We start from the raw sequence: 16,342 nt of genomic DNA on the forward strand, positions 1-16,342 counted from the left end.
TAACTGCACAATAGATTACCACAACTTTGAGGCTTTGCACTCACCTTCCACTCATTCTTCAGTTTATCATTCGCACTGCATTCTACTAAGTTCATTTTCTGATTTTCAAATTTTAGCACATAACTAGAACAGAAAAAAGTTTCCCCCCAAATAATGCTGTGGCAATGACTTCTCTTATGATTTATTCAAAATAAAACGATATATATATATATATATATATATATATATATATATATATATATATATATATATATATATATATATATATATATATATATATATATATATATATATATATATAGGGTGTTTCAGATAAAACGTCCAGTGCTTATAAATCCGAAACGGCTGAGAATAAAAAGATAGAAAATGTCATAGGGCGCATCACATGGTGGTGCTGTGGTGACCCCCAGGGCCCTCCTTCAAGGGAGCCCAGGGGCCAACTTCAAATTTTCAAATGGAAACATGTATTGAATCATACCTCATTCAATAGTACTTGAAAAACGAAACAACTTTTGTAGGAAATAATTTTCGATTTGGGGCACCATTTTCAAAATGGCCGCAAAAAATGGGTCCTATATCAGATAAAAAGTCCAGTGCTTATAAATCCGAAATGGCTGAGAATAAAAAGATGAAACAAAAACTGAGATAGGAAAATGTCATAAGGTGCATCACATGGTGTTGTCGTGGTGACCCCCAGGGCCCTCCTTCAAGGGGGCCCAGGAACCAACTTCAAATTTTCAAATAGAAACATGTATTGAATCATACCTCATTCAATAGTACTTGAAATACGAAACAACTTTTGTAGGAAACAATTTTCGATTTGGGGCACCATTTTCAAAATGGCCGCAAAAAATGGGTCCTATATCAGATAAAACGTCCAGTGCTTATAAATCCGAAATGGCTGAGAATAAAAAGATGAAACAAAAACTGAGATAGGAAAATGTCATAAGGTGCATCACATGGTGTTGTCGTGGTGACCCCCAGGGCCCTCCTTCAAAGGGGCCCAGGAACCAACTTCAAATTTTCAAATAGAAACATGTATTGAATCATACCTCATTCAATAGTCCTTGAAATACGAAACAACTTTTGTAGGAAATAATTTTCGATTTGGGGCACCGTTTTCAAAATGGCCGCAAAAAGTCCTGTATCAGTTTGAAGTTGGCACCTGGGTCTCCTTCACGGAGTTTCCTGAGGGTCACCACGACAACACTACTTGATATGTTTTATCATCGTTTCTATCTCAGTTTTTGTTTCATCTTTCTATTCTCAGCCGTTTCTTATTTAGGCCTATAAGCACTGGACGTTTTTTCTGATACTGGACCCAGTTTTTGCGGCCATTTTGAAAACGGTGGCCCAAATCGAAAGATCTGGCGTTTGTTTCGTATTTCAAGTACTGTTGAATGAGGTATGATTCAATGCGTATTCCCATTTGAAAATTTGAATTTGGCCCCTTTGCCCCCTTGAAGGAGGGCCCTGGGGGGTCTCTACAATAACACCATGTGATTTTCCCTATGACATTTTCCTATCTCAGTTTTTGTTTCATCTTTTTATTCTCAGCCATTTTGGATTTATAAGCACTGGACGTTTTATTTGATATAGGACCCACTTTTTGCGGCCATTTAAAAACGGTGGCCCAAATCAAAAATTGTTTCCTACAAAAGTTGTTTCGTTTTTCAAGTACTATTGAATGAGGTATGATTCAATACATGTTTCCATTTGAAAATTTGAAGTTGGCCCCTGGGTCCCCTTGAAGGAGGGCCCTGGGGGTCACCACAACACCACCATGTGATGCGCCCTATGACATTTTCCTATCTCAGTTTTTGTTTCATCTTTTTATTCTCAGCCATTTCGGATTTATAAGCACTGGACGTTTTATCTGAAACACCCTGTATATATATATATATATATTAAAAAGAATAATAAATAAAAAATAAATACAGTATAATTTCGCTCTTACAGGTTGACATGTATTCACCTTTTACTGTAAGTGCAAATATGAAAAAATAATTGAAAGATGTTCAAAATGAGTTATTGGTAATTTTGGTTATTACGCGAATATCTCATTACTTCTAGGGTGTAAAGGCTACTGTCCTTTTGCTGGGGTCATAATGGAAGACTTGATGGCATGTGTTTTACTTTCAGTTTTACTGTAATGAGTGGTGTATTATTAAGTTTATTGTTGTTGGACACGAATTATATATTTTTTTTCTTTTACCGTGTCAAAAATTAATTTCTGTCCATGTTCTCGAAAATGACGCATGACAATTTACTAGGAAATATGTCATTTTGTATTTTGCTCGATGAAATGTGTTGATTGATATGACTAAATCTTTCGATATTTTTATTATTATTATTATGCAGTGAAAGATAACGAGAAACTGTATTTTGACATTAGGTGCAGCGTTCCAGAAACCGATTTCATTTCTGTTCTTATGATTTCTTCCCTCTAGAATCAGTCTTGTTCTATGAGATCAATATCGCATTTGAAAATCAGTATTAAACTTTTACAACTTCCGGATTCAGTGCTCTCTCTCTCTTTCTACGTTCTATCTTCACACTTTGTCCTTACATATCTCCCTCCATGCAAACGGTCTGCCATTAAATTAGGGATGGCCGGAACCGGTTCCTGGTGGAATCGGTTTTCGGCTCTGAACGGATCCGGTTCTAGAAGATCTGGTACCGGAACCGGGTTTTCAGATCCAGTTACGGAACCGGTACCTAAGATCCCGTTCCGGAACAGGGTTTTTCGGATCTAGGTTTGGAACCGGTTCTGGGACCGGGTTTTTGGATCCAGGTATGGAGCCAGTTCCTAAGATCCGGTTCCGGAACCAGGATTTTCGGATGTAGGTCTGGAACCGGTTCCTAAGATCCCGTTCTGGAACCGTTTTTTGGGATCCAGATCTGGAACCGGTTCCTCGTGGAATCGGTTCCGCCGGAACGGAAACTTTGTGGCCATCTCTACACTAAACACCCTCTTTTCCTCTGTTTCTTCTTGTGTTGAATCCAGTGCTAGCAATCACTTTCAGCAATTGAATTCACCAAACTGGAATGGTAATTTGTGAGCAGAGTCGGCTTTAGGTTTGGTGGGGCCCTAAGCTATGGAAGGTAATGGGACCCCTTTAAATATCAAGATGAACGTAAGAATCCTATATACAGAAACAAAGAAACTAGTGATATTTTAGGAAGCGGGCTAGCAGAAGGGGCCCCATTATTTTTATCGAAGGAATAGCAGAACGCCAAGGACACTTGCATTTTATTATTTTTCTTATATTTTGAAAGTGTGCATTCAGTTGTTTCCTTTAATTGTTGGAGCCCCCAAGAGAGTAGGACCCTAAGCTATAGCTTGTTTAGCTTATACGTAAATTCGGCACTGCATTAATAAAATGATATGCTTCATTATGAATTATCATGCGTAATTCTTTTTTTAGTTCTCCCTGCTGGTGAACCATAAATAATAATAATAATAATAATAATAATAATAATAATAATAATAATAATAATAATAATAATAATTATAATAATCTCATAATCATTCACTTTCATTAATCTTCTTATCCGTCATATTTAACCTAAAGGGCATAAGCGTGAGAAATTAGTATCTCTCCACTTTTCTGAAAAATGAATCCATGAAATGAAAACAACATAGAGAGAAGAGTGGAGAGCTACTAATTTTTATGGCGTTGAAATATTCGTTCGTTCCCAGTTTGATTCAGTTTTCTTTTATGTTCTGTTCCAACAGTTTATTTTCTATTATTAATAATTTATGTATTGTGTAAGAAACGTATATGAACCGTTAAGTAGCAGAATATATATATTTATTGTTGTTTCATTTATCCTAATAACGACAAATATACTAGTGTAATTTTGTTTGAAAATACCCTACATTTTTTTGTTTTCTACATATTGGCCACCTATCTAAGTTGGCCACTGATCTACAGAACTGATTATGGCCAACAATGGTAAGACAGACATGTTCCAATGAATTGCCAGAATCCGTGTCTTAATAAAAACAATTGTGATCAATTGAAAACCTCTTTATTGCCCCATGTAACGTAGTCGCCACGTTCTCGCCTCTGGTGCGAGCGTTCGCGGGTTCGATTCCCGGTGTGGGGACACTCGGTCCAAAAGATATGTAACAGGTTTTTGAGGCCAGGCGTCCTGAGTATGATTTTTTGCTGGGTTTTCCTCATTCTACCAGGCAAATGCCGGAATGGTACCTAATATAATAGTTCCAAGCTGCTTCCTTCCTTTCTTCTTCCGCAATTCCACGTAGGGATGCGCACGAGACGTGTCGAGACAAGATTTTCCTGACAACATTCGAGTCGAGACACAGCTCTTCCAATAGAGAAATATACAGTTTTTGAGTTGAGACATCAATTTTACAGTACATTTTCGAGATGAGACAACCACAAATCTTGTCTCGTGCGCATCCCTAATTCCACGTTTAGCTGTAGGTCCACGTTTCATATAGCCTCGCTGCTGAGACGGATACTAAACTGAAAATCAGATCAAATCAAAATCAAACTCTCCAATTCCCCGGGCAGTGTGATCGCCGAGGAACGTCATCCCTCATATGTGAGACGGGCTAACACACCCATACACAAGGGCGCCAATTTCTCTGTAAATCTGGGGGCGCGATTCAGATGAGGATTTTAAAACAAATAACATTTAAATTATGCCAAATATTGTAAATTTACAAATAAAGTAAAGGAGCCCATATGAGCTTTGGGAAGGGCCGAGACCCCTCCCCACCCCCAGGGGTCGGCACCCTTGCCCATACATGTCGAAAACCCAGAAATCTAATTCCTAATCCTAATCCGAAAACACCTATTACTACATTCATAAAACCAATATTGTTTCCCCTTGATTTCACACAAGAATTCGGCAATTAAAGTCTATAACAGTGGCCCCAATTTCTGCATAGCTTTGGAGGGGACCTATACAGGTATGTGTATTTCGTTATCAGATATCCAAGCCAAAATTCGACCAAAAATATCCAGATCTTGGGAGACTCAAGCAATCATTCGGGAGGGGCAAACTTCTTTGACTCCCAGAATCAACACCCATGGCCAATAATCTAACTTGAAGATGAGTATCAAACTCTTTTGAATAGAAATATTAGTCATACCTTTTCCCCTTGGCTTTAGTTACTTTATTTTATTACAAACACGAAACACAGAAACAATATTTAAATAAAAAAAAAAATAGAAGTTTAATGTCTACTTACCGTACAATAAACCCCAGCAAATAAACCAATTGGTCTTAATAAAGCAGATTTGTACGCCATTATGCACTGAGAAAAACAGTTAATATTATCAATATAAAAAATTTCAGAATATCACTAGTAATCCAAATTATCTTTCAAGCTCTCACATATCACGAAGAATAGCATGTTATCTCGAATCGCTCTACATGATCTTCTGATGAGTTGTAACCATATTATCTCCGGAAAGAACTGAAAAAAAAAAAAATGTGACGTATGCGCTGCTGATAAGAATTACTAATTTATCACATTCTTTCCTGTTGTGCCACGAAATATTTGTGTTTGATTTTAGAATTGTTTCTTACGTCACTCATTTTCCAAATAAGTTTTCATGGTTTCCCTTTGCTGAATAAATACTTAATGACGTTTCGTACTAAAACACTCTAAGAAAATGAAAACGATATGCAATCTTTGGTTTTGCGTTCCCCTGTTCCTGTTTTGCGTTCCAGTAGACTAAGGGAGACCGGTACTACAGTGGTGCCCACCCCCCTTATGTCCATGACGCACCCCCCCCCCGCAATTGTCTATCCATAGGTGTTCTTCCATGAAAAAAAATCTTTTCAATTAATTTTTACACCCCCTCAAACATATTTATGTAGATTTTTAACCCCCCCAATATTTCAATGACGCAGTTTGCGTCGTAGCCCCCGCTTGTGGGCACCCCTGGGTACTAAAAGTGAATGAATCATAATGTTAAGAGTCTGTGGAATAATTGGAGTGTAAAGAAATGTTAGAACTCCAAAAGAAAATCCAAAGGATTCGTGAGCAAGAGGTACACTGAGCGAAACACAGCCCCCTATATTTGGAACTAACTAACTCAACAGCCTATGGAACCCGGATGTTCAATGCCGGGTTCAGAAAAGCTCTCCATTGACTTCTATCCTTAGCCAACTGGAACAAGTTTCTACTTTGTAGTCCTATTTCTGCGAGATCAATCTTAAAATTATCTTCCCATCTGCGCCTAGGTCTTCCTAATGGTCGTTTTTTCGATTAGGTTTCTAGTTAAAACTCTGAAAGCGTTCCTACTTTCTTCCATTCTGGTTACATGACCTGTCTACTTGAGCCTCCTAGACTTTGATGACCCTAACAATGTTTGGTAAACGTGATATACATTATGCAGTTTCTCGTTATGAAGTTTCCGCCATTCCCCATTCCTGTTTCTCTTGGGTTCGAATATTCGTCTCAGGATTTTATTCCCAAATACTTTCAGTCTACGTTCTTTCCTCAGAGTTAGCGACCATATTTCGCAACCATACAGCACAACATGCATCATTATCATCATATAATATATTTTAAGCTTCAAATTCCTCGACAGAATTCGCGACGACAAGAGATTTTGAACTGAATAATAACACGAATACCCGGCTTTTAGTCGACATTCAGTATTTATACATATAGTTTCACGCCGGTTTTTATGTACTGCAATACTTCTACCAACTAACGTGACTAATGTACACAATTTACTGTAATAACAAGTCTATTTTTGCCTAAGTCCATGACCTACGTTTGTTCACATGGAACGTAAGTAACTTCCATAATTTTCTCATTTTCGGTTGATTCATTAATAGTTCGTATAATCAAATTTTCTCGTTGGTTTCTTTTCTGATAGATAATGTATTATACTGTCTTTTTTCTAGAAATATTATGTATTCTCTGTAATCTTACATAAGTTCTCTAATAAATTTAATAATACAGCATAATAAATGGGGTCGCGGTGACTCAGTGGTACAGCCTTCACCTCTGGTGCATGGGGTCCTTGGATCGATCCCAGCTCACATCAAGTGAGCTTTGCTGTTTACAAACACGTGGGTTTCCTCGGGGTTCTCCCATTTCCTCCCACTTTCTTCATTCCACCATTTTATTCATTTCTCACCATCACCGTCTCCTTTAGACCAGCCGGCATAAATGTGAGACGTAAAACTTAAAGATTTTGAGAGTATAATAAACGTAAAACACTTTTTTGAGTTGTAGTTTATGTTTTCAGCATTAATAGAAAGATATCTCTAAGGAAACTATTATTGTATCATCATCATCATCATCATCATAGGTATTCTGCCATTATTGGCAGGTCACGTGCTGCATCTCAGAAGCTTCCATGCTCCACGATCTTCCGCTAACTTTTCGTCTTCAAGTACGATTTTTCTGTTTTGATATCGTCCATTAATTGTAGTCTTCTTCGCCCCTCCTTCTCTTTCCTGTCTCCATACTCTCTAGCACGTCCCTCATGATACAGTTTCTTCTTAACCGATGTTCCAACCACTTTCTCTTCCTCTTCTTAATAATTTCTAAAATTATCCTTTTCTTCCCCACCATTTCTAACATCCTCTCATTCGTTTTCCGCTCGAATCAGCTAATTCTCTCCATTATTCTTCACACCTACATTTCGAAAGCTTCCAGTCGTTTTCATCATGTCCATGTTTCTATTCCATACAGTACAACACTCCACACGAAACATTTTGAAAATCTTTTTCTCAACTCTTTATTCAACGTCTCACAAAATAGTATTTTCTTCCTGCTAAAGAGTTCTTTCGCCATTGCTATCCTTGCTTTAACTTCAGGTTTGTACTTCATATCATCAGTAATAATACTAAACCAGGTTGATTTCAGTTGATTTTGAGTTTAACGTCCCTTTCAGCAGCAAGCCTAGATGAGATGGGGCATACTGATTAACGTGGAATCCGAATCACATGAGCTCCCGCTGAGAATCGAACCTGGGTCTCCCACACCAAAGGCGTGTATGCTAACCACTTAGCCACCAAAGAACTCAATACAAGCCAGGTATCGAAAACTAGTCACTTCTAGTTTTGCCTCTATATTGTGAATTTCCTTTTTTTTTTTTTTTTTTTTTTTTTTTTTTTACAATACAGCATACTATATTATAGGCCTACATACAATATATATTTTTTGTTTCAATATGTATTCCGAAAGACGACAGTTAACTTATTATCGAGTATTGTACCCCTAAGTCATTGATTTCTGTCTTTGCAAAATATTACTATCCATCTTACGCTCTAAAGAAGAAGAAATCTTTCTCTCGCGCTGTTACTGGTGCATAGAATTTAGAAAGAAAAAAAACAATATAATATTTCTGCGCTTTTGTCTTAATCTATTGTATATAAAAATGAAAGTCACTATATTTGTGACTTAATAACTCTTGAACCACCCGACTGATCTCGGTCAAATTTTCAACATAGATGAGGGTCGGTCCTGGGATGTTTTTTATCGTTCCACTTTGACGGTGCTACTGAGGGGGAGGTGAGGAGGTATATATATATATATATATATATATATATATATATATATATATATATATATATATATATATATATATATATATATATATATATATATATATATAGATAGATAGATAGATAGATATAGATATAGATATAGATATATATAGATATATATAGTTCGTACCATACTTGGAGAGAAGGATCCATTGAAGTTTTACTGAATTTTGTATGAGTACATTGCTCTGTCCTGATCATACCATCCTGTCTGGATTCCGCATTCTTTAGTGTACTGCCGGGTTCAATGAGAGAAAACTGCTGAATTGAACCTAGGAAGTGACTTCTGAATAAAATCCAAATTACAGTAAGGTTAAGGATGATTCTCATGAGAACCTCTGTCCGTCGTCTTGGTGATCCTAAGTGAAAGACTTTCTACAAAAGGAGAAGTAGTGGTTCCGGTATGGACAGGAAAAGAGATATGTACACAAAGTCTCTCTAAGTATGATATGACTTTCATCTTAGGCCAATAGACTTATTTGTCAATAGGAAGGGAATAAATTCGTATGTAAAAAGTATAAACTTAAATCTGCTCATCTAATTCGATCAAATGTTAGTTCATCAGTCCATCCCCAATTTCTTGCTACTCTCGTATAAGACTTGTTACGATCCCAAATAAGTATGGTGGAGATGCTGGGTATCGATATATATAAATGAATGGAAATGACCTCTATTGACATCGAATCCATTGTTTTTGGGGTCGCTAAGACGAACAGTGACACTTCCGATGCCGTTTAAATCCAAATTCATCCTCCATTAGTACTCTTAATGAGGGATGGTAACATGTAAAAATAATTGTAAATGACCGATATTAGTGTCGAATGCACGTAATTAATTTTTACGGTTCCAAATTGATTGGTGACAGTTATGATGGCCTTTATGTTCAAAATGAAACATATTCTCCGTGGGAAGAACGATTCTTCTGCTAGTATTTACTATAATCCATATTCGTAGTTACGTACGAAATACGGAAATCCAAATTGTATTGCGAATGTAATGTGAGTTAAGTTACAAAAGAAAAGAAACAACCCAGTGCAACACGTATGTGCGTGTTGCTAACATCTTACGCACGAGATTTTATTATTCCTCTGTAGAAACAACTAAAGAAATTATATGAAGCTAATTTTCCCTTGGAACTTATAGTCCTTAAAACTGTCAAGAAATGTTTCCGCATCAGAAGCTTAAGGTGACACACTACCTCTAATAAATCTAATCCATGGAGTTGTGAAAGTTCTCTTCGCAAGTTTATTACGTTCAAGATGAGCGCCATTTCTGAAATTCAGTCGACCTTCTTTCTTTTTTGTCCTCTTTGTGACAAGTAGGGACATTTTTTTAGTTTTACTGTTTAATTCTGCCTGAAGGATGTCCTCGGAATGAGTACTTCTGATCTCGTATGTGCTGTTGTAAAGAATAATTTGAAACGAATATATTCCACATTGTTTGTTTCATGACCTTTCTTAAGTTTTTCGTTATTATTTTTTTTATTATTTTTATCCATAATATGAGTAACATTCTTACTGTAATATTTCAAGCTTCACAAGGACGTATTTTAACTACAGTAAAAAAGTTTCGTTTTCGCTTCAAATGTTTTGTGTTCAATATCAGAAATGAATTATCGCCGTTGAACACTGCTGTGCCTTGGGAGGGTAAGCGGCGCGACGACCCCGGGCGTCGAAGTAAGGGGGCGTAAAATTCGAGAGGAAAAACGAAAAGAAGGAAAGAAAAAAAGAGAGGAAAACTTACTTGGAATATTACTAGTACGTACTTAAATTCTCTTCCTGCTTTAGGAAGTGGTCCTATAGTGTTACTTATGTTAGAAAAATGCATATGCACATATATAAAATGGAAGGGAAAAAAGTAATAAAAAGTGTTCAGAATCAAGGAGAACCAGAGTTTATTTCTGAAAATTATCTTACGCTTCTCGGCTGGTCTGCTGACCTTACTCATATGCAGGCGGCGACATCTTATACTCTCACCCCGGGCGCCGATTTCCACGGCATGGCACTGTTGTTGCATATTAATTAGACTTCCAAACCATAATATGCATAAGTATGAGAAGTCTTCTAGGACGACAATGATTGTCTGTTCGTTTAACAACCTAAATTCCTTTGTATATTTACCCTGTTTATTCGCGTATCCATCCGACTGGGAGAAAAAAAAAAATCAAGAAATACTTGATGGACGGCCATCAATTTTGTCGAGGATATAAAAGATCAAAAGTGAGGAATTGAGTCCGTTTATCGAGATGATATTCAATCCAAAACTGGTACAATTCAACTATTTGCGGTTTTAACGTTGAACACTATAAAGCAGGGGTCGGTAAGTAATCTTAGGTGGGTCTGGATATTTTTGAAATTTTTTATCTAGGTCCAAAAAAAAAAAAAAACATATTTCTTACTAATTGTTTGTTTTAACTTTCACTCACAAAATTATATGAAGAACAATGGTTAGACATAATTGTATTCAAAAATCAATGGGAGAAATTACATTTACGGTCTTGAGTCAGTTTTTTTAAAGTTAGATTCACGCGGGGAACAGCTTATGCAAAGAATGTGTTCAAGGTGGGCAGCCGTTAATCTTGAGCGATAGTGGTTCTTCAAAATTTCAATTTTGAAAATGAAGTTTCACAAACATATGTAGAGCCAAAATAGTGTCCAGATATTTTTTTTTTCAATTTCCATATTTTCTGGGACATGTTTACTCCAAAATTCTTCGGCGGATGCAGTCTTACACGTTTGCAAAGAAATATCTTCGTGGAAGCCTATTATCTCCACTTGGAGTAAAGACTTTGAAAGGCGAAATAACTTTGCAGCCACATCAGTTCATCATGCCACTGGAGAAACTACAAAAGGTGATTTTAAGAATTGCGACAACTTCTTTATCTCTGTGAAGTCTTGGAATCTTGCTGCAAATTCTTTCCTACGATCTGCATAAAATTTGAAAATACTGCAATGTCTATTTCAGATTTATTTTATTTTTTTACTTAAGAATTGTTGGTAAGTGAATAAATTCTTGATTTGCAATGTCTTTTTCATAGATATCCAGCTTGTAATGGAAAGAAGATACACTTTGTATCAGATCATACATTAATTTCCCATTTCCTTGTAGCACGGTGTTAAGCGGTTTTAAATGTTTCAGAATGTCTTTCAGGAAAGTCACTGCTAACATACTGCGCTCGTTTGCTAGGAATTCCAGATGCTTCCTTGCTTTTTGAGTATCTAAGTTGTCTAAGAAGGAGGTTGCTTCTTCTTTTTGTTTGCCAATCACTTGATCTTTACTTAGCCAACAAATCTTGTTGTATTGCAGTAAGTCAGAATGCGCGGAATCACACTTACTAGTCTGACAGAAACTCTTTGAACTAACTGTCCTGAAGAGCAGAACGAAACCTCACAAAATTAATCAACTTGATCAAGCTGTGCATTAGTTCTTTCAAAGTGAAGTCTTGAAGTCTTGAAGTTCACCTCCAAAGAGGTGTTTTATACTGGCGCAGATGTTAAGTTTTTCACAAATGGTTGCCTGGTGAATTATGCACTAACATTCTTAGAATGCCTAGCATTCTTATTCTTGATCCTCTTTACTATTCATATTCAAATCATTATTTTCACTATAAGGTAAATATTTATTTTCACTATAAGGCAAGGAAATGATTTTTAGCAAACTAAAGATCGTAAAATATTACCTCAGAAACTTAACAGGACAACCACCTTAGAATTATATCCATACAGCGTAAGTTAGCTTCAAAGCTATCTTTTGAGGATATTGTAAAAACCTTTGCAGCCAAAACAGCCCGCAAAGTTAAATTTTAGTTCTTACTTTTACATTGGTTTAAGAGATTTGCAAAATGTTTGAGTATAATACTCGAGACAACAGCCTGACAGTTTGTCATAATTAAATATTCTATTATAAAGCAACAAAATGTTGATTCATTCTACACATACGCACATTCCGATATAATTCCAAAAACATTGAGATTTGCAGTTATTATGATAAGACTATAAGAATATGTCAAGCATACTAGTCTCTGATTATTTGGCTTTCAAATACTAATTAATTTAGTGTTTTATCTTATACTAAAAATTAAATTATGCACTGGAATTTTGAAATCAAGCTTTAACACTTGAAGAAAAAAAGAACTAGGAGAATTACTGTGTGATGACAATATCAAGTGTAGAGCGTTTTAGTTTGGTTTTTCAGGGGGGGGGGGCAATGCTAAGGCGAGTTCTTGCCCCGGGCGACAACTAGCCAATTGCGTCACTGGTGGCAAACGATACCATGACAAACAATATGTAATAATAAAGAGTACCATCATTTTCCTGTCTTTCCGCTCCCACCTTAATGAAAAATACTGATCCCAGTATTGCTCTCAGTTAAAGTGCATTATTACTGAAAATACTACTACTAAGGCGACGACTACTACTGCTACTACTACTACTACTACTACTACTAATAATAATAATAATAATAATAATAATAATATTAATTATTATTATTATTATTATTATTATTATTATTATTATTATTATTATTATTATTATTATTATTATTATTATTATTATTATTATTATTATTAAGATTCTAAAGAAATGGAATCAAATGTAGAATATAACTTAATTGATTTATTTAAAAAATGTTAGCTGCCGAAGAGGAAAGGGTTGTTATCCTGTCTTCCAGATAGATTTAAGCATTTCTTGAAGATCCTCCAAGTTTACCCTTGCAGCTTTACATATACAGGGTGTTTCAAAACAACACCGACAACGTTTGATAGATGATTCCTGACATAATAAGACAAAAAGTATAGACCAAGCTATGTGAACAAATGCTTCCTTTCGGAGTTACAGCCTGCCGAAAACATTACAAGAAAAATGAAATTTAAAGGTCCATAGCTCCAATATTGTGGGAGTTGCCGTAGTCGGGTCAAGACTTCACTTAGGAACTAATATGTGCCCTATCCAAAATCCAAGTTTCAGAATCTTGAGATACTTTCGCAATAATTTTTATAGAGGTAGTTGGTGAGTACTTTCAATTATATACCCGTAGCCAAACTCCCTCTATAAAAATTGTTGCGTACATTAGGATTGAATAGGCCACATATTAGTTCCTAAGTAAAGTCTTGACCCGACTATGGCAGCTCCCACAGTTTTGGCGCTACGGAGCTTTAAAATTCATATTTTCGGCAGCCTATAGCTCCGAAGTCAAGCATTTGTGCACCCAGGTTGGTCTATACTTTTTGTGTCTTATTTTGGTGCGAGGAATCACCTTCCAAACATTGTCGGTGATGTTTTGAAACATATATATATATATATATATATATATATATATATATATATATATATATATATATATATATATATATATATATATATATATATATATATATATATATATATTTGGTCTAGGAATTAATTCGTGCGGTTGGTACGCACACATTGAAGCTGTAGTACAAACACAAAATACATAAATACCTTAAGAAAAATATTGTCCATCGCTAGCCACCACTTTCGCCCATCTGTCAGGCAATGTACGGATTCCGTGGCGAAAGAAGTCCTCATCCTTGGAAGCGATCCAGTCAGAGACCCATGTTTCGATATCTTCTGAAGAAGTAAACCGCTGTCCAATCAAATCGTTGTTCATGCAATTGAACAAGTAGTAGTCCGAAGGAGCAACGTCTGGTGAATACGGCGGGTGGGGTAAAACTTCCCATCCGACATTTTCTAAATAGGTTTTGACCGGTTTTGCGACATGTGGGCGAGCGTTGTCATGTTGAACAATAAGTTTATCATGTCTGTTCTCCCATTCTGGTCGTGTTCTGGCCAGAGCTTGCTTCAAACGCATTAATTGTCGTCGATAACGTTCTCCATTCATAGTTTCACCCGGTTGCAGCAGCTCATAGTACACCGCACCTTTCATATCCCACCATATGCACAGCATAACCTTTGCACAGTGAATATCTCGTTTTGGTTGTGATGGACCTGGTTCACCTGGTTTCACCCAGGCCTTTTTTCGTTTAGGGTTCTCGTAATGGATCCACTTCTCATCACCCGTAATAATTCGATGCAGAAACCCCTTTCTGCTCTGTCGTTGAAGCAGCAATTCGCAAATGGTTTTTCGTCTTTCAACGTCTCTGTCTTTCAATTCATGTGGAACCCAATGTGACATCTTTTGAATCATTCCCATGGCTTTCAAGCGTTTGGAGACTGTTGTTTGATCAACGCCTAATGCTGCTGCAAGTTGTTCCTGCGTTTGACACGAATCCTGCTCGAGCAATGCTGTCAATTCTTCGTCTTGAAATTTTTTTGGCTGTCCAGCTCGCTCTTGGTCTGCCAAGCCGAAATCACCACTTCTAAACCGTGCAAACCACTTCTGACACGTTCGCTCAGCTAGAGCATGGTCACCATACACTTCCACCAAAATACGATGACTTTCAGTCGCACTTTTCTGCATGTTAAAGTAATGCAGCAGGACACCCCGCAAAAACACTTTATCAGGCACAAATTGCGCCATGTTCACTTAACTAAAAACTGGTGTTGTTGACGCTTTAATCCACTGCCCTATACTACGAACGATACGCGATGACAGGGGTTTGCAACACATGTGTGGATACACGGAACTGTGGGACGCTCCGTTCGTTGCGCCATCTCTTGTCCACCCGCACGAATTAATTCCTAGACCAAATATATATATATATATATATGTCTGTGTGTGTGTGTGTTAGTGTGTCTGTATGTGTCGGAGTATATATACACTTGCAATCTATCACTTTCCTTCCCTTCACCCTTTAATACATAATGTAGTCTTTTTTTTTTAAATCAGTGGTAGAGCGTTCACCTCTGGTGCTTGGGGTCCCGTGTTCGATCCCAGCCCCCGCCAAATGAACTTTGTGGTGGACAAACACCGTGCTCGTGGGTTTTCTCGGGGTTCTCCCGTTTCCTCCCACTTTCTTCATTCCACCATTTCACTCATCTCTCATCATCACCGTCTCCTTTAGCCTAACCGGCATAACCGTGGGACGTAAAACTTAAAGATTTCATTTCATTTTTTTCTTTTTTTAACTTTAATTTGATTTGATTTCGGGTTCACCATTCCTTTTAGCAGCGAAGCAATATAAGACATGGACTTAGAGTAAAACGTGTGATACAAAACACATGAGCTCTCGCCGAGAGTTGAACCCGGGTCTCCCACGCCAAAAGTATGTAATGCCTCAGTCTGCCACGCATTCTATACTGTGCATTGTGCACCGCCAATACATACATTTTTTTTTTCTTTTTCGCACTCATACCCATATGGTTTCCTCTCTACCATCGATGTAAGAGCGTTGGATTTACCATCACCATGAATGAAAGAAGCAAGAATATTGAATCTAAGCAAATAGATTATGTGTAAAGAAATTTAACACTTTTGAAAGTACTACATTGGAAGATTTCCGTACCTTAGACATACCATTCAGACATAAAATTCACAATTTGTAAAGGGGAAGTTACATAATTCAAGAAAATGCTTGTTGAGAAAACTTACAGATTCTTGACTCCTCTCAATAGTTAACGTGGGGCGTGGCGTCTGTTTTGAGTCTGCTTTTGCAGTCACGGATGACATATTTTTAGCGCTCCGACATTCTTAAAACATATATATGGGGGGGGTCATAGTGGTTTAGTGGTAGATTGATTACATGTGGTGCGTGCGGTCCCTGGTTCGATCCCCAGCCAAGTAAGCTTGTGGTTGACAACATAGGTTTTCTCGACGTAGTCCCGTTTACTCCCACATTATCATTCCACAAAATTCTTCCCGCATTATT

The 16,342-nt window shown here is 37.0% G+C and overlaps 1 protein-coding gene across 1 annotated transcript in view; it reads right to left on the bottom strand.

The window, feature by feature from the left end:
- The window catches only part of LOC145690004 (uncharacterized), a 47,106-nt gene extending 41,524 nt beyond the window's left edge, over positions 1–5,582 (bottom strand). The window contains exon 1 of the mRNA XM_081764477.1: positions 5,228–5,582. Coding sequence (XP_081620603.1) covers positions 5,228–5,287 — 60 coding nt within the window. The 5' untranslated portion in view covers positions 5,288–5,582. The remainder of the gene's footprint in view (positions 1–5,227) is intronic.
- Between the last annotated feature and the right edge of the window lie 10,760 nt (positions 5,583–16,342).

The sequence above is a fragment of the Thermobia domestica genome, chromosome 7 (assembly GCF_964235325.1).
Source record: "Thermobia domestica chromosome 7, izTheDome1.hap1.1, whole genome shotgun sequence".
In the NCBI taxonomy this organism is placed as follows: domain Eukaryota; kingdom Metazoa; phylum Arthropoda; class Insecta; order Zygentoma; family Lepismatidae; genus Thermobia; species Thermobia domestica.